Below are 15249 nucleotides of genomic sequence, written 5' to 3'. Positions count from 1 at the left end.
AGCCCCGCCCACCGCCCCGCTCTTCGCCCGCCTCCCGGGACCCTTACTTCCGACCCAACCGGCAAGCTGGGACCTGGAGTCCTGCTGTCTCTGTCTGTGCCTGTCTGAAAATACAGAAGAAAGTAACTGCAATTAGAAGAATATTCATTCCAAACGATCCGCAATTTTGTTTCAGAGATATACATGAAAAAGCAGTAGTTATCTGTAGCTTGTAGGCGCCGCCCAGCGTGAGCATCTGGGCCCGATTTTTCAGGCAATGCCTTGGACACCAGCAACCTTGGAGGACCCCAGCTTGCCGCGGGAGACGTGGACCTGAGTAGGGCCAGACGCCGCAGAGGAAGTGAGGTTGGTGGACGGAGTTGGAGTGAGGTTCGTGTCCAGACCGGCAGCACCATGTAAGTGTTTGCTTTCCACCCGCCCCAGTCCCCCGTCCCGCTGCCCGACCTTAACTCTCCCGCTCTCTTCCACAGGTCGAAGGTTTCCTTTAAGATTACACTGACGTCGGACCCGCGGCTGCCGTACAAAGTGTGAGTAGCTCGGTCGCGGGGGGGGGGGGTCGCTATGGGCTGGGCGATATGAGCCTTCCCCGCAGCTTCCACACCAGTGGTCCGCGTTCCTTTCCTCCCCTGAGCTTCCCACATCCCACTCGAACTGAGGTATCCTGTAAGTGTCAGCTTGCCCAGGCGCGGGGCTGTGCGGATATGTGTGCTGGGAACGTTGCTGGTGATTTGCGAGCTCTCTTTGGGGGCTGACGGAGTGGGAGGACGTGTGGACGGGGCTCTGGTGATTTGCTGGCGTCCTTAAAACAGTCTCAATCTGCTCGTGATGAGAAAGGCCTTTCACCACTTTGACCAGCTGTTAGAGGAAGTAAGGGAAAGCATCCCAGTCCGGGTTCCGAAATTAATAGAACAGTCAGGCTCCTGATACTCGTTGAGTGTGACTCACTCGATAGTTGGGCTTCACAAAGTAGAGAGATTACTCCCTCTCTCATCTTTGATTTCGCGCTTTACATTGGATTGTTTTCATCAACGTGTAAGTTGGCTCTAGAAAAAAAGAATAAGAAGGCGGGAGGGAGAAAGATGAAGGAGTAGAGCAGCATCGGTGTCTATAAGAGTGCCTGGAACGTGGTACCAGTTCACTCAGTATGTGTTGACTGAATGAATTTAGCAGCACATTTCTAGTTCAGTGTGTGTATAGTTGTATGTATGTGTAATTTGCGTGTGGGTATGTGTATATAAAATAGACACAACACATGTATGGGTGTGTCAGGGTCATTATGTTATGTTTCCTATTCAAAGTAATGGTATCTAGTATTTGAGTACTAGTAAAAGCAGCTCTGAGATTTGTGGGAAAACATGCTTTAACTTTTTAAGGCCACTTTTCACTGGTCAGGCAGGTAAATACATACTTCGATAGAGAAATGTTCCTTGAGTTGCTAATAGTTGAATTCTAAGAAAGATGTTTCAGTCCTGGATTTATTCGGGGGAATGTCTGGGTTTTTATTGTTTGTTTTGTTTTTTTGTTTGTTGATAGATTCCCTGTTGGTATTGCTACTTGGTTATAGAAATGTTGAAATCAAACATTCTCTTTCATATACAGGATGCGTTAAAAAACACCTTTGGCTCTTTCAGTCTAATTCCAGTGTTTCCAGTCTTACTCCCCCCCTCTTCCTCCTCACCCCACCCCCGGCTACTTACCACCACCATCACTTAATCAAAGTTTCAGCCATCCTGTTCCCAAATTGACAAGCAAGTCTTTGGATCCTCCCTGTCTGGCACACGTTCTCCTGTGTGCTTCTAATGTAGTTTCGTGACTACCACTTCCTGACAGTATCCTTTAATGATCAAAATTTCACCTCTGAGACAATTTCTGTGATGATCTAGGGAGTTCATTTCACCCTTCCCTAGTGTCCTATAGAAACTTTGTTTTTATTCTTTATAATAACACTTGTCAAGTTATGCCATGGTTCTGTTTATGTGAAATATTTATTAAAAAAACAAATTTTGCCAGTAATTTACTTTAAAAGTTCATTTTAATATGCAGGATAGTTCCTATTTTTTCAAAACACCAATGTAATGTAAGCTTAAGTTTTACAAAATGATGTGACTGGCAAACACAAGAGCTTCAAATCTAGGTAAGGTTTCTGGAGTTGCAGTAACTCCCAGTCCCTCTGCAATTTTCTGCTAATTAGAACATGCACTAAAATATGTTTTTATTTTCTGTATTATTGGATTTTATTTGGACAGTCTCACCAATTTAATATGCAGATAGAAACTTATGTTAATGAATATCAACATGACATTTTATTATATGATACAAGGACATTTTCAGTCTCTAGTCCAAAAGTGAATTGAAACCGCAAACTTTAAGAAGTTCTCCTCTAGAGTTTTAGGACAGTGAGTCTCAGGTTCTAAACTATAAATAAACTACAGAAATACTTGCAAAGTACTGTTCCCAGCTTTATAAACTTTTACATTGCCAGTTTATTAGATATTTTTTAATCAAATGGCTATCCTTTAGAATTTTGTTTTCCTCTCTTTTTATTCCATATAAAAAAGGAAAGGGAATAAAATGACATCTATTTTCACTCTTTAGCATTATTTGGGGGGAGTGGACTAGGGCAGCTGAGAAATCTATTAACACTTTCCTTACTGAAAGTCGCTGTAATGTGCTGTGTCAGATACAATGATTTTTATATTCAGCAGTAGATCTGTAGACTAAGTGAGGGGATGGTACATATACCTGAGGGTGTTATATAGTAGTAGTTGGTATTAAGTCGTTAGAGAACAATACAGTGGTGACAAATAGAGAAGTTTCAAAGAGAAATGTTAGCTTTCCCTACTTTGAAAGAGGATTTGATCTTTAATCATTGTAATTTATTTTACATTAGGACTCTTATTAATCTTATTTAACTTATTTCTGTGTCTTTGAGTGCTTTCTTAAGGTATAATGTCAATTATTTTTTAGTGTTTAAGTTGGAAAATTGATGCGGATTGACTGTTTATTGGTGCTCTTTAATATACTTGCCACTGTACAGGTCAGTTAACAAAATCACACATCACTCTCTGAAATGTTTGTATTGAGTGAGCCCATTTTCAAATGACATAAAGGTGGAAAATCACTGAACATCTCGCCATAGTAAACATACTCATTTTCATCAACTTGGACTACTATTTTAGACTTGATGATTGAAAGTTCACAGAAAGCTTCGTGAAAAGACTTATGATCTGATGATGCTTCCCAGGTAGCCTCTTCTTCTAATGAAAATGATCACATTCTTGCATGGGATGAACTGGAGGCGGCAAAGTGTACTGAAGACTGAGGAGAGATTCAACTTTTTGAAATCCATCTCTAGAAACAAGAAGCAACCTACACGCTAGACCTGTTTGTATCAAAGTATGAAGCATGTACAAATCCACACCTATGTAGGTTATTCATTTTCAAGCGGAGCCGAGGGCACCATCTCAGCAATAAGGCTAATAATTGCTTTCTTTCTTGGTAGAGTTCATGAACATAGTGTGCAATCATAATAGCCAACGTCAGACTCAAAAGACAGCTTTGTCAGTAGCCGAAATAAGTAACAGAGGACCTAAAAAAAACTCAGCCTTTTAAAAGATTCTTTTTAATTCTTGCAGACTCAGTGTTCCTGAAAGTACACCTTTTACAGCAGTCTTAAAGTTTGCAGCAGAAGAAGTAAGTACAGAAATTGGAACAACCTGTAGAGAGTGCAGTTTAGTGATGTGTCTCAAAAATCTGCATGCATCTTGACCCACCACTGCCACATGGGTTCATTACTAGGTTTACGCTGTCAAAAAGTTAAGCCTCACTTATAGATAAAAGTAGAGTGAAAGTTGAGACTCACCGATAAAAGAATGACTTAAATGGACACATCTATTTAATGTAACCATTGAAAATTATAAGGAGAATTTTTATTGAAATTGAAAAGATAGTGATGATATGTCAGTTTTTTAAAAAAACATTATATCACTGTAATCTGTACGCCTGTGTTTTACTAGCTTTGATTCTAGAAGTACAATTTTATTATATGTTTATCTTAGTTTTCAGATTTTCTCTATAAAGCATGTGGAGTGTCAGTAAAATTTATTGTTTTTAAAAGTGTTTTTAAAGATATGTTTGGGTTTCTGTTTTTAAGAAATAAAATTTTTTCATCAGAATTTTTTATCAGAGGCATCTGTAAAGTAACTCGTTGGACTTAACAATTAGAAGAGAAACTTGGTCTGGTGGAAGTAACCTGAAAATGTGATTTAGGAGACTTAGCATTCCTCTTTTAACTGTGTCATTAATTATCTGTTTGACGTGGGGCCAGCCCACGAATTTCTTCCTTAAATTTCTTAATGTGTAAAATGGGAATAGTTAATGCCTACCGTTCCTACCTGATTAAGTGATTTTGTGTAAAAATATAATAGCAGTTACTAAAATTTTGTGGAGTTAAAGGTGCAGTGCAGGTACAGAGTAACCCAACTCAGAATATTTCGTTCGAAATCTTACAAGTTTACAGTCACAGGAAAAATTCAGTAATTAAATAAATAAGAAACCGGCTTAATCCATAGTCCGGCCCTGTACTTAAGGAATTAATGGAAAATCAGCCAGCCCATTAGTGCTTCCGGCTCCTTATAAACTATTGTCAGGGACCGCTGCCATCGTTCATCACTCATTCAGAGTTAAACTGAAAAGTGGTATTACTTGCTTTATTGTCAATTTTGATCTATCCTTCATGCAGAAAGAATAACTAAAAAGAGGTGGGGAACAAATCTGAACACAGCATCATTACTTTTTGCTACACAGATCACTTGGTTGAAATGCTCCTGGCTTGTGGCCTAGCAGTTTCCACAGATTCCAATTTGAGAAGTAGATCTCTTCAAGCTATAATTAATATTTATTATTAAATTTTGTACTTATTTTATAGTGTGTCCTTTTACAAGGCAAAGGCATTGTTGTGATCTGGGTCTTCTAGTAAAGCTTGTGAAAATCCTAACAGGTGAGCAACAGAAAATGAACAAACTTCACGCAACCACATGTATTGATTAAGGTTTTAGTGTACCTTTTAATTATCATGAATCACGAGTGTTACACACTTAGAAAGGATATAGCTTTAAGGCAGCAGTGAGAAGGCCTTTCACAAGATGACATTGTAGACTCTTTCAGTAAGAACAAGATTTGACTTAAGAAACCAGAAGTCTGTGGATATAAATCCCTAGTAAAATTCTCTTAATAAAAAATAAAATAAAATCCCCCAGCATATGACTGGGAATTAATTTAACTAAAGAATGAGTTGTCAAAGCCTGAAAGAGCCTCTTAACATCCTAAATTATAAGACATGTGGGATATGAGATAGGAATGAATGACAGCTGAGGAACATAAAGTGCACTTTGCATCTGGGAAAAAACTTGTCAGTACTGTAGACAGAAGTGGTAGTTGCTGTATGTACATCGCTGGTAATGCTTCCCCAGATGTCAGTTTAACCATTGCTGCTACGTGCTGGAAAAGGAAGAAATTATGTCTGCAGTTGCTTTTGATTTTTAATGTCACAAAATACGTTACCACTAAGAAAACGCATAGCTTATCTTAAAATGGACATAACTAAGAATAACAAATAGAAACTTTGTCATATTCAAGTTTTAGACATCTGAAATTGCCTATAATTAATTTAGGTGTTTGATAAAATTTTAATAAGTATTACAGCCTCTATAAAAACTTTTGAAGTATTTTTAAATTTATTAAAGTACATTTTGAAGTTACTTTAAATTAGGTTTATTTAAAATTTTTAAAACTTTAAGAGGACACTTACACTTAAGAATGTACGATATGAACAGTAAAATTATTTGTTTTTTAGGTACATAAGCCCGTAACAAGTAATTGTTCTTATGCATAGTTAAGTTCTTATTTTAAAACTTGGTTGTTCAATTCATAAATTAAAATAAGCTTTTAGTTGTTTTTCTCAACTATGATACGTGACCACTATAAATACCAAGAGCAGCATTTCCCAGAGAGAGTGTTTTCCCCAGACCACCAGAACCACCAAAAAAAAACATTAAAAACTGGGATCAGTGGCCCAAAAGTATGGGAAACACATTATTGACTATTTTTTTGCCTGGAGTTAAATAAACTATATTAGCCTCATATTAAAGGATTTTGAAAAGACTAGTAGTTTAACTTAATGTTTTCCAAATTTATTTAATTACAAAACTCAACTAATATTTATAAAGTTAGTCCATGACGTAGAAGTGCTTAATTAATATTTGTTGGAAGAATGAACTATGAGGACATGAACACACTTTGACAAATACTGGTCTCTGGAGCATTAAGAGGAGAATCCTACCTTTTAGCTACTGATAAGATCCATACCACATTTCATTGATTCAGAAAGCTCTTCTTTTTACATCTCAGTGGAGTCTTCCTGTCATGCTTGGCCATGTGGCAGTCACATAATTGTCTAGCTGACATCACCTGTACCTACTTGTACTTAGAGGTATTTCCTGGTGGCATAATTGGACTGTCGCAATCCCATGAGGTTTAAGTCAGCAAATCATTTAAGGAGAACTTGAGGAAGGAATATGAGCCTTGGTTGGCCTCCCATTAAACACAAGAGAGCATTTGTTTGAACTTAACTATTTCCACAAAGAAATTTGAGGAATATTCTAAGCAGTTGCTTTGCTTTTATTTTTGCTTATGCCTGAGCATTATATATGACAAAAGTAAATCATATCTAAGTCTGAAAGAGTAAACATTGGGTCATAGATTCATTGACAGTGTTTTTCTTTTTTTGTAGTGCATAAAAAAGATGCATTTTACAATGTATGGTGTCCTAGATACAATGAAATGCAGTATTTAGAGAACAGTGTTGCCCTTTAAAGATAAAGCAAGTTATAGTATTCTTTGATGATGTTACTTATCCTAAAAGATAAACCACATTTTAGAATTATAGAGTTGATTATATGTACCCTATCCTTGCTAACCATCTTTCATAGTTAATGTTTTATATATATATATATGTATTTTTTATCTTTTACTCCCTTTTAGTTTAAAGTTCCTGCAGCAACAAGTGCAATTATTACCAATGGTAAGAATTCATTTTAAAACTATGTATTAACTTTGAGTTACAGAAATTGTTTAAAAGAAACCAAATTAGTTAAAATTGACTTAAATATAAAAGGCTAAAACTTAAGATAAATGATATACTTGATTGTAAACACTAAGTCAAGGTTATTGTTCATAATTGTCTCTTTTCATTTTTTTTGTGCTTTTGTTATATAGTACAGCACTTGATAATATTTTGTGTCCTTATAACTTCATGACAAATTATTAAAAATAACATGTCATTTTATTTAAAAAGGGGTTTTGGGGTTTTTTTTTTAATAAGTTATATTGGTAAATGCTTTTAGAATATAGGAAGCTAAGCAGGAATGTACCTTTGCTATACCTTGTTATTGCTTTCCTGATAGAAAACAATTTCTTATGGACTGCAATAATGAGGATTTTATCCAGTTAGATATATAAATTAAATTCTGAATATCTTAGGATACTACTAATAATTAAGTTTAATGGAAATAGCCCTATGAGAAAATACTGAAACAAGATGAGGAATAAAGATTGCAGGGAATGCTTATTATCTTTCAAGAATACAAAGTAATATTCACAGGTACTGGTGAGTGCTTCGGGATTAGTTAAGATAGACTAAAAGAAGGTAGGTTTTTTTTTTTAATGTTTTATTTATTTTATTTATTTATTTTTGGCTGCGTTGGGTCTTCGCTGCTGTGCGCGGGCTTTCTCTGGTTGCAGTGAGCGGGGGCTACTGTTCATTGTGGTGTGCAGGCTTCTCATTGTGGTGGCTTTTCTTGTTGCGGAGCACGGGCTCTAGGCGCACGGGCTTCAGCAGTTGTGGCTCGCAGGCTCAGTTGTTGTGTCGCACGGGCTTAGTTGCTCCATGGCATGTGGGATCTTCCTGGACCAGGGCTCGAACCTGTGTCCCCTGCGTTGGCAGGCAGATTCTTGACCACTGCACCACCATGGAAGCCCAAGAAGGTGGCTTTAATGTGCAATAATTAGTATGATTTAGTTTAGATATGATGGAATTTCTCATTCTGAAACATTCTGCATGCTGTCACATTGAAATGTGTCTGTATTTAGATGAGAGCTATCTTACTTTTCTGGAAAGTTCTAAATTCACAAATGAATAGCTATTGGGAAAGTGCTTTGTAAACTTTTATCAGGTGTCAGTGGAATTTACATCACTACGTGGGCTCTTCAGCCTTAGGATTTGATGCCTCAGAGCAATATTAAATGATTAATGACATACCAAGGTGTTTTGGCTTTATTTTTCACTGGATGTGGCAAAATAGTATAAAAAACTATCTTCTTTGTAAAACTTACCAGGATCATTGTATTGACAGATGTTCTTGTCTAATCCAGCAATGTGTGTGAATACATAATAGTGAGAGATTTCAACAGATAACTCACCTGACAGATTGTCATTCGTGTTCTCAGTATAACTGTTTGGCTTATGCCTGTGTACACAGCAGCACTTTTTTGGCACAGTTCTTCTTGTTACTATTAAAGCCTTTTAGCTTTAGAAATAACTTAGATGATTTTACGACTTATTTTCTAGATGGAATAGGAATAAATCCTGCACAGACTGCTGGTGAGTATCTGAAATCCATGGAGGTGTGATGAGGCTATATTTATCAATTGATACTGAATATTTAATTCATTCTAATTAGACTTGATAGGATTTAACCAAGGTAATAGTTGATTTTTAGGGATTGTATAGTAGTCTTTACCTATGTGTGTAAGTACTTCGTTTCTTTCTATGTATCAGTTATGTATGCTTTTGGCTACAAGAAAGAGAAAACCTGACCAAGAGGCTTTAAAGGTATTTAATACATGTAACAAAAAGTCTGAAGATTGTGCTCTTCTGGGAATAATGATTTTGAGCTACGTCATAAGGTAGTTGTGAGGTAGTACATGTAAAGTGCTTAAAAGTTTGCATTATTTATAGTAAGCATTCAATAAGTGCTGGCTATTTTAAAGAAGTACAGTCATTTAAATTTCATGGGGCCTGGTCTACACTCAGAGTTTCAAGCTGTTACCATTATACAGTGCTAAATATTGATGTCCTAACAAGCAGGAAGGGTAAAAGTAAACATCTTAACAGACAGTTGTATATTTGTGTTAGATGTACCTTCCTTAGCTTATAGTCTAATTATAATATTTTGAAATTAAGCATGATTTAATATAATGTAACCTCAATCTTGAGAAGTAGTTATTTTTAAACTATTAATATTCTAAAGTACTTCTACAAAATTATATTGTCCTCCTAGGTCCTGGGCTTGAAATTTAGCCATACAGCAAATGAAGAGGAATTTTAAATAATTTCTTTTTACATAAATCAGTTGTTTTAAGTGTATAATTTTATTAAATTAAAGTCTGTTTTTTGAGAATCATGAGGCATTTTGTTGTATAGATGCCTTTAAACTTAGGTTTAAAGGTTTTGCTTTTCCTACTCTAGAAATGCTTGGTAGTTATATTAATTTGAATTATTGCTTACTCTGACATGTTGCCTGTTGGATTACCCTATAAAATTGAATTGTGGGCATCACGAGGTGTGAAGAAAATCTCAGCAGGCAACGCAGACCCAAAGTAGGTCAGGGTTTCTAAACTTCTGTCACTTGGGGTAGATTTAGATTTATTATTTTTCCTGCCCCTCAGTATTTTATTGTATATTAAAGTGAGTATTGATGGTTAAATTACCTTATGTTTTATTTGATGATTGGTTTTGGTAGTAGTTCTTTGGGTAGTGTTCTTATTTAAAATTTTCAAACATTAGTTGGGTTGTGAAGATGTGAGAGGGGTAGGCACAAGACTTAAGCCTGGACTCGGGTTCTAATGATCTTTGAGCTTTGTACCTACTTGACACTCCTTTGTTTCTTTTACATAATAATTGTTGAAATGTTAAGATAGTGTGTCATTTTTTAAATACCTAACTTTTTGTTTTGTTTGTTTGTATAGGAAATGTTTTTCTAAAGCACGGTTCAGAACTGCGAATAATTCCTAGAGATCGTGTTGGAAGTTGTTAATATCTGCTGCTTGGAACATAAAATCCCCTTCCAGAATAAATATTGTTATTGTTATTGTTGTAAAATTGGAATCAGGCATTTGAAATCCTATGAAGACACCAATAGTTGATGAAGTAATGAAAGGTGACTGTCTGTCCCTTCTTGTTATTCACACTCTTCACGTGAAGAGGGGACACTTCTCTATTGAGGGTGTCATCACCACAGAAGATCACGTTACTACCTCACAGCACACACAGGTAGTTCATTGGGGGTAAATGGATTATCCAACTGTGTCTTATAACTGGAGGATGCTTCTGATCATTCTTCCTGAGAACATTTGGAAAATTAATATTTACTCAATCTTCCTATTTGTCTTTGAGTTAATAGTGTAAAAAGATTATCAATCCATACGTGGCAATTTGCTTGATAGCATCTGACCTGGAGACACAAAAATAGTTGAATTCTTCATTAATATCGTTTATGATAAAGGATCACATCAATGAATAACTATCTTTTTATCATTTAGCTTGCTTTGAAGTTTTCAGACTTCTTGAGTTCTTATAAACTTTATTTTAAAAATCAAAGAGCCAAAACTTGAATTTTCGATCTAGCCCCTTACGTGTGACATTGGTATCCCAGGCCAAAGGGTTTAATTGAGACTGAAGTAGAAGCATCAGTTGCTGAATTATGCATTCCTTTATTGATCTCTTTTTTAAAAAAACCTTCAAAACAGGAATCCTCAAGAAACCATCTTTTTGAGGATAATATATCTAAATAGTGTTCAGGGAGAAAGCATTGTCGTAGAGAGGATCTGACGTTCACAACAGAGCTCAAGGAAATGCTAATTGAAATGCTCACTAATTCTACTTACAGAAGACCCAACATTTAAGGAAGTGTTAAGATTAGTTACTGGAGTGAATAAGAAGCTAGGAAAGGAAGATGGGGAAGCCCAGATGACCAGGCTTCTAGTCAGAAGGAAAGAAACAAAAATGAAGGGGAGCAGAAAGCTGTAACGAGTGTCACAGAAAAGGCCAAACTGTATGGACAAAACCGCAGAGGCTGTGTTGGGAAGAACTGAAAGGAAAATAAAATACTTGACATTGTTATAAGGAGCAGAAGGCAATCACAGAAAGCAAAGCATAGGCCTTGTCAACATACAGATTTCAGAATTCCCCATAGAGAATCTAAGGAATGATATGCATAAGGGAAGATTTAGTTTGCCTTTAGAGAGGACATCAATATCTATGCACATCTTGAAAGGTGAAACGAAGGCTCGTAGTGATTGAGAACCAGTGCTTGACTTGCTGTATTCTAGATGGTAAGCTCTGGAGGCAGGCCTGGTGTCTGTCTTGCTCTTTCTAGGCCTGGAAATGTAGGCCTTCAATGAATATGTGTAGAATTATTCATGAATAAAGTATTTCTAAGACCAATTTTTATCCAAGTATGCATAGGCTCTAGGTTCATTGGGAAAAAAACAACGCAACAGAATCAGTATCCGAAGAGTAATATTGGTTAAGTTTAAGGAAGTAACTAGATATTGTTCATATATTTGACAAATGAACAGCACGATTCTGAATTGTAAAGGGAAAAAAAATTGTGCTGAGGTAGTATGTTGCTAATGTTTGGGGAATTTTTTATAAACAAAGCCTGACGCTTAAAGACTCCTGGTCTTTAACAACATTAAGCCTCAGTTAACCAGAAATTTATGAATACCCAGTTTTCTGCATTTTTTGTTTTATTTAGATTTCCCCCATTCTGTTTCTAGCACAAAATTCTGCCTAATTTGTTACATTAATAAGTTTTATGATGTCTTCTACCATAATTTGTTTAATATTTTTGTTCTTTGGTTGGAAAATTGTATTGCAGTAAGGTCTTAAAAAATATTTTCTTAAAGAACTAGGCGTTTTGTTATTAAATAAATGTGATCTGTAACTTCTTTGTGCAGAATGTTTTGAAGTGTTGTATTTAGTTTAAATGCTTTATTGGTACTCTTGTGAAAATACATTTTCTTATACCATAAACCATATTGTCTACTCTTATTATTAGTGTTTAATTAGCACACCTTTTGAGCCAGTATATAACAAATGTAGCCAAAAAAAAAACAAAGGGCAAAAATTATTAATGGCTATAGATCTTAGAAATGAATATATATTTCCAAATGCCCGTCCATTTGGAAAAAAATTCAAGTTACAGTGTCTATAGTAAGTGTGTAGGTTGGTGGGTCCTAAATAAACCTGGGATGATTATCAGAATCACCTCGGAAATTATAAATACGGATTTCTGGAAGCCACCCCTAAAGTTCTTACTCATTAATCTGGAATGATGTATAAGAATTTCTGTTTATAAAAGCAGTCCTGATGATTTCTGTTTTGCAGCTCAGTTTGAGAATTAATGATAACTTTTCACTTTGTAGAGGAACAAAATGCAGTGTAAGGGGTCAGAGTAACTAGAATATGTTCTAGAATCTTGGGAAGTGTACATCCCACTGCTTGTTCCTCCAGTAGCTAAGTGCAGAGATGCTATAACAGTCTCTCTCACTCACCGGTAGTAAAGCCTCCTTTTAAAGTGTTCCACGTCCAATAGTTTTTTGGATATTTTATTTCTTAAGATTAGTTATTTGAAAGAAAAGCCAGTGGGAAGAAAACTCAGTCCAATTTAAGCTCCCCGGTCCCCAAATTAAGACATTAAAAATACCCACCATGTCTTTACCCAAAGACCTAGAAATATTTGTAACTTGAAAGCATTTATGTACTCTAATGGAGCACTTATAAATTAACTGACCAAATATTAGTGTTCCCAAGGCTATTTATAAACTGCGTATTACATATGTAAGTCATATATATGTGTATGTATACATATATCTATTTTATGTATTTACCTATGGAATTAGTGGGTATATATATACACACATATAATTTACATATGTAACTCATCTAAAAGAAATGTAGTGCACAAATATGTATTGAATATGAATACACAGTTTCAATATGTATTGAACATCAAATATTTTGATATTTACTTTCACGTCTCATTCTTCACAACAATGCCAAATTATTCCCATTTTACTGAAGAAGAAAGAGGCTTAAAGAGGTTGAGATTTAAAATTTGACTCCTTGTTTGACTTTGGAACTCTCCATACCATACTGGGAGAATTTTTCAGTATCTTTTTCACAATATACTAGATCTATATTGAATTATAAATGTAAAAATATAAGAGAAATGTGTCAGGCCTAAATTCTCATTTCAGAGTACCAAGTATGTGTGTAATCATGAATGGCATTACTTACTAATGGTGTAAATATGGTATGATTGTAGGACATTAAGTAAAAACCAATCAAATAAAGGTAATTATGAGTCTGGTGTGACTCCACAGGGTGGCTTGGTGGGAGTGGGACTATGGCTCCGCGTTCATCAGCCCCATCAGACAATTTATGTTTTTGAACCTTGTGTGTCTTGCAGACGCAGCTACAAGATTAGCTCCCCAGTAACCTGCTCTTCCCACCAGACTCGCCTATAAGCCCCTCCAATACAGAAATTCTGGAAGTACCCTCTCATAGTGCCGGGGATGGGTAAATCACTATTTAAACCAGGCTGTTTAATTAAACCATTAATTGAAATAAACATTCTCAAAGAGCTCAATCTGTCCAAACTATTAGCCACATCTAACTACCTAAGCCAGGCATTTGAAACTCATTAGATTCTCGCCTTTATCTTGCCTTAGCAAACCAATCATAAAATTCGATTGATTCTGTTTACAGAATATAATCTCATAGCCATCTCTATGATCTAAAGCCCTCAGTTTCTCGTACATGCTATTATAAAAGCCTCTAGTCTCCATTTCCTTTTCCACACTTTCGTTGTAATGAGCTTTGTGACATGGAAATATGATCATGTAGTTCCACTAATCAAAATCCCACTGAACAAAAATGTATACTTCTCATGACATCTGTGACCCTTGAACTGGTCTTTGAACTGTTCAGAGTCATCTGTTATTGCTACTCTCTTTCGTACAGTTTCCTTCTCCAATTCACACTGCAGCTACACTGAACTACAAATAATATTCAGTATCTGATGTACCATATTATGCCTCCATGCGTTTGCTTTCTCCATTTGCCTGCAAAGCCTCAGACTCATTCTTCTAGAAGCCATGGAGCCTTTGCTCACTCCTCCCAAGTAGAGTTAGGTGTTTAGCTCTCTAAGCACCCATTGCATTTTGTACATTCCTCCATTACAACAATTATTAAATACAGAATTATATTTGTCTCTGATTTAAACTATAAATTTTATAAAAGCATAAGGTCATGACTGAAACTGGATTTCCAAAATTGCCTTGCACATAGCAGGTACCCAGTAAGGACTTTATAATCAAAAGACTATTTAGGGCTTCCCTGGTGGCGCAGTGGTTGGAAGACCGCCTGCCGATGCGGGGGACACGGGTTCGTGCCCCGGTCCGGGAAGATCCCACATGCCGCGGAGCGGCTGGGCCCGTGAGCCATGGCCACTGAGCCTGTGCGTCCGGAGCCTGTGCTCCACAACGGGAAAGGCCACAACAGTGAGAGGCCCGTGTACCGCCAAAAAAAAAGACTATGTAAAAGAATGAAAACTTTGAAAATTTCAACAGTGTCTCCTACCTGATAACTTCTTTAGTCAGAATATTTAATTAACCAATATACCCATATTTCCTCACCACTTCTTGTAGCAGGGATTTACCCTGTCTCAGAAACGAATTAATCATTCTTTTAAAAGTGTGAAGCATCCTCCCACTTTTTAACAAATATATATTAATCATCAGCTGTATTATGGATATTGGTAAATACTGGAGATGAAATGTGAAGATTCATTCCTTTTTCTTGGGCTCTCAAAAATTTATACATTTCAAAACCAGCAAAATCTGCCGAGTGAAGTAATTATATGGAAGGGTATATACTTCAAACCCTTTTTTAATGGGCAGAGCACAGCTAGGAAATTGACATTATCTCATTTAAACCTTAATCTCTTCACAAACTGCTGTGTTCATTTCTTTACTGTTAAGGGAGCCAAGATTTAAGTTATTGTGTTCAAAGTTACAACAATGAGGTTGGCTCCTAGGTCTATGGGATTATAAAATCCACACCGTGTGTTGTGGTTTGTTGGCCATGATTTTTGCTAGAATTATATTGCAGTATTTTCCAAAAAG

General features: G+C 36.2%; 1 protein-coding gene across 9 annotated transcripts in view; it reads left to right on the top strand.

The window, feature by feature from the left end:
• The first annotated feature begins 262 nt into the window (after positions 1-262).
• UFM1 (ubiquitin fold modifier 1) overlaps positions 263-15249 on the top strand; it is a 77410-nt gene continuing 62423 nt past the window's right edge. For 3 of the 9 annotated variants that reach the window (XR_007473234.1, XR_007473233.1, XR_007473235.1), the window contains exons 1-7: positions 263-395; positions 471-527; positions 3636-3693; positions 7042-7081; positions 8627-8659; positions 9570-9657; positions 10027-10330. Coding sequence is in view for 4 of the 9 variants with exons in the window: in XM_033410133.2 (XP_033266024.1) it covers positions 394-395; positions 471-527; positions 3636-3693; positions 7042-7081; positions 8627-8659; positions 9570-9657; positions 10027-10072 (324 nt within the window). In the remaining 5 variants the exon portion in view is untranslated. Of the gene's footprint in view, positions 396-470; positions 528-3635; positions 3694-7041; positions 7082-8626; positions 8660-9338; positions 9658-10026; positions 12095-13532; positions 13695-15249 lie in introns of those variants that run through there. The other 6 variants (XR_004478338.2, XM_033410133.2, XR_007473236.1 and 3 more) reach the window with 6 other exon arrangements.

The sequence above is a fragment of the Orcinus orca genome, chromosome 18 (assembly GCF_937001465.1).
Source record: "Orcinus orca chromosome 18, mOrcOrc1.1, whole genome shotgun sequence".
NCBI lineage: Eukaryota > Metazoa > Chordata > Mammalia > Artiodactyla > Delphinidae > Orcinus > Orcinus orca.
Note: the sequence above shows the minus strand (reverse complement) of the source record. Positions and strands in the feature narration are given on the sequence as shown.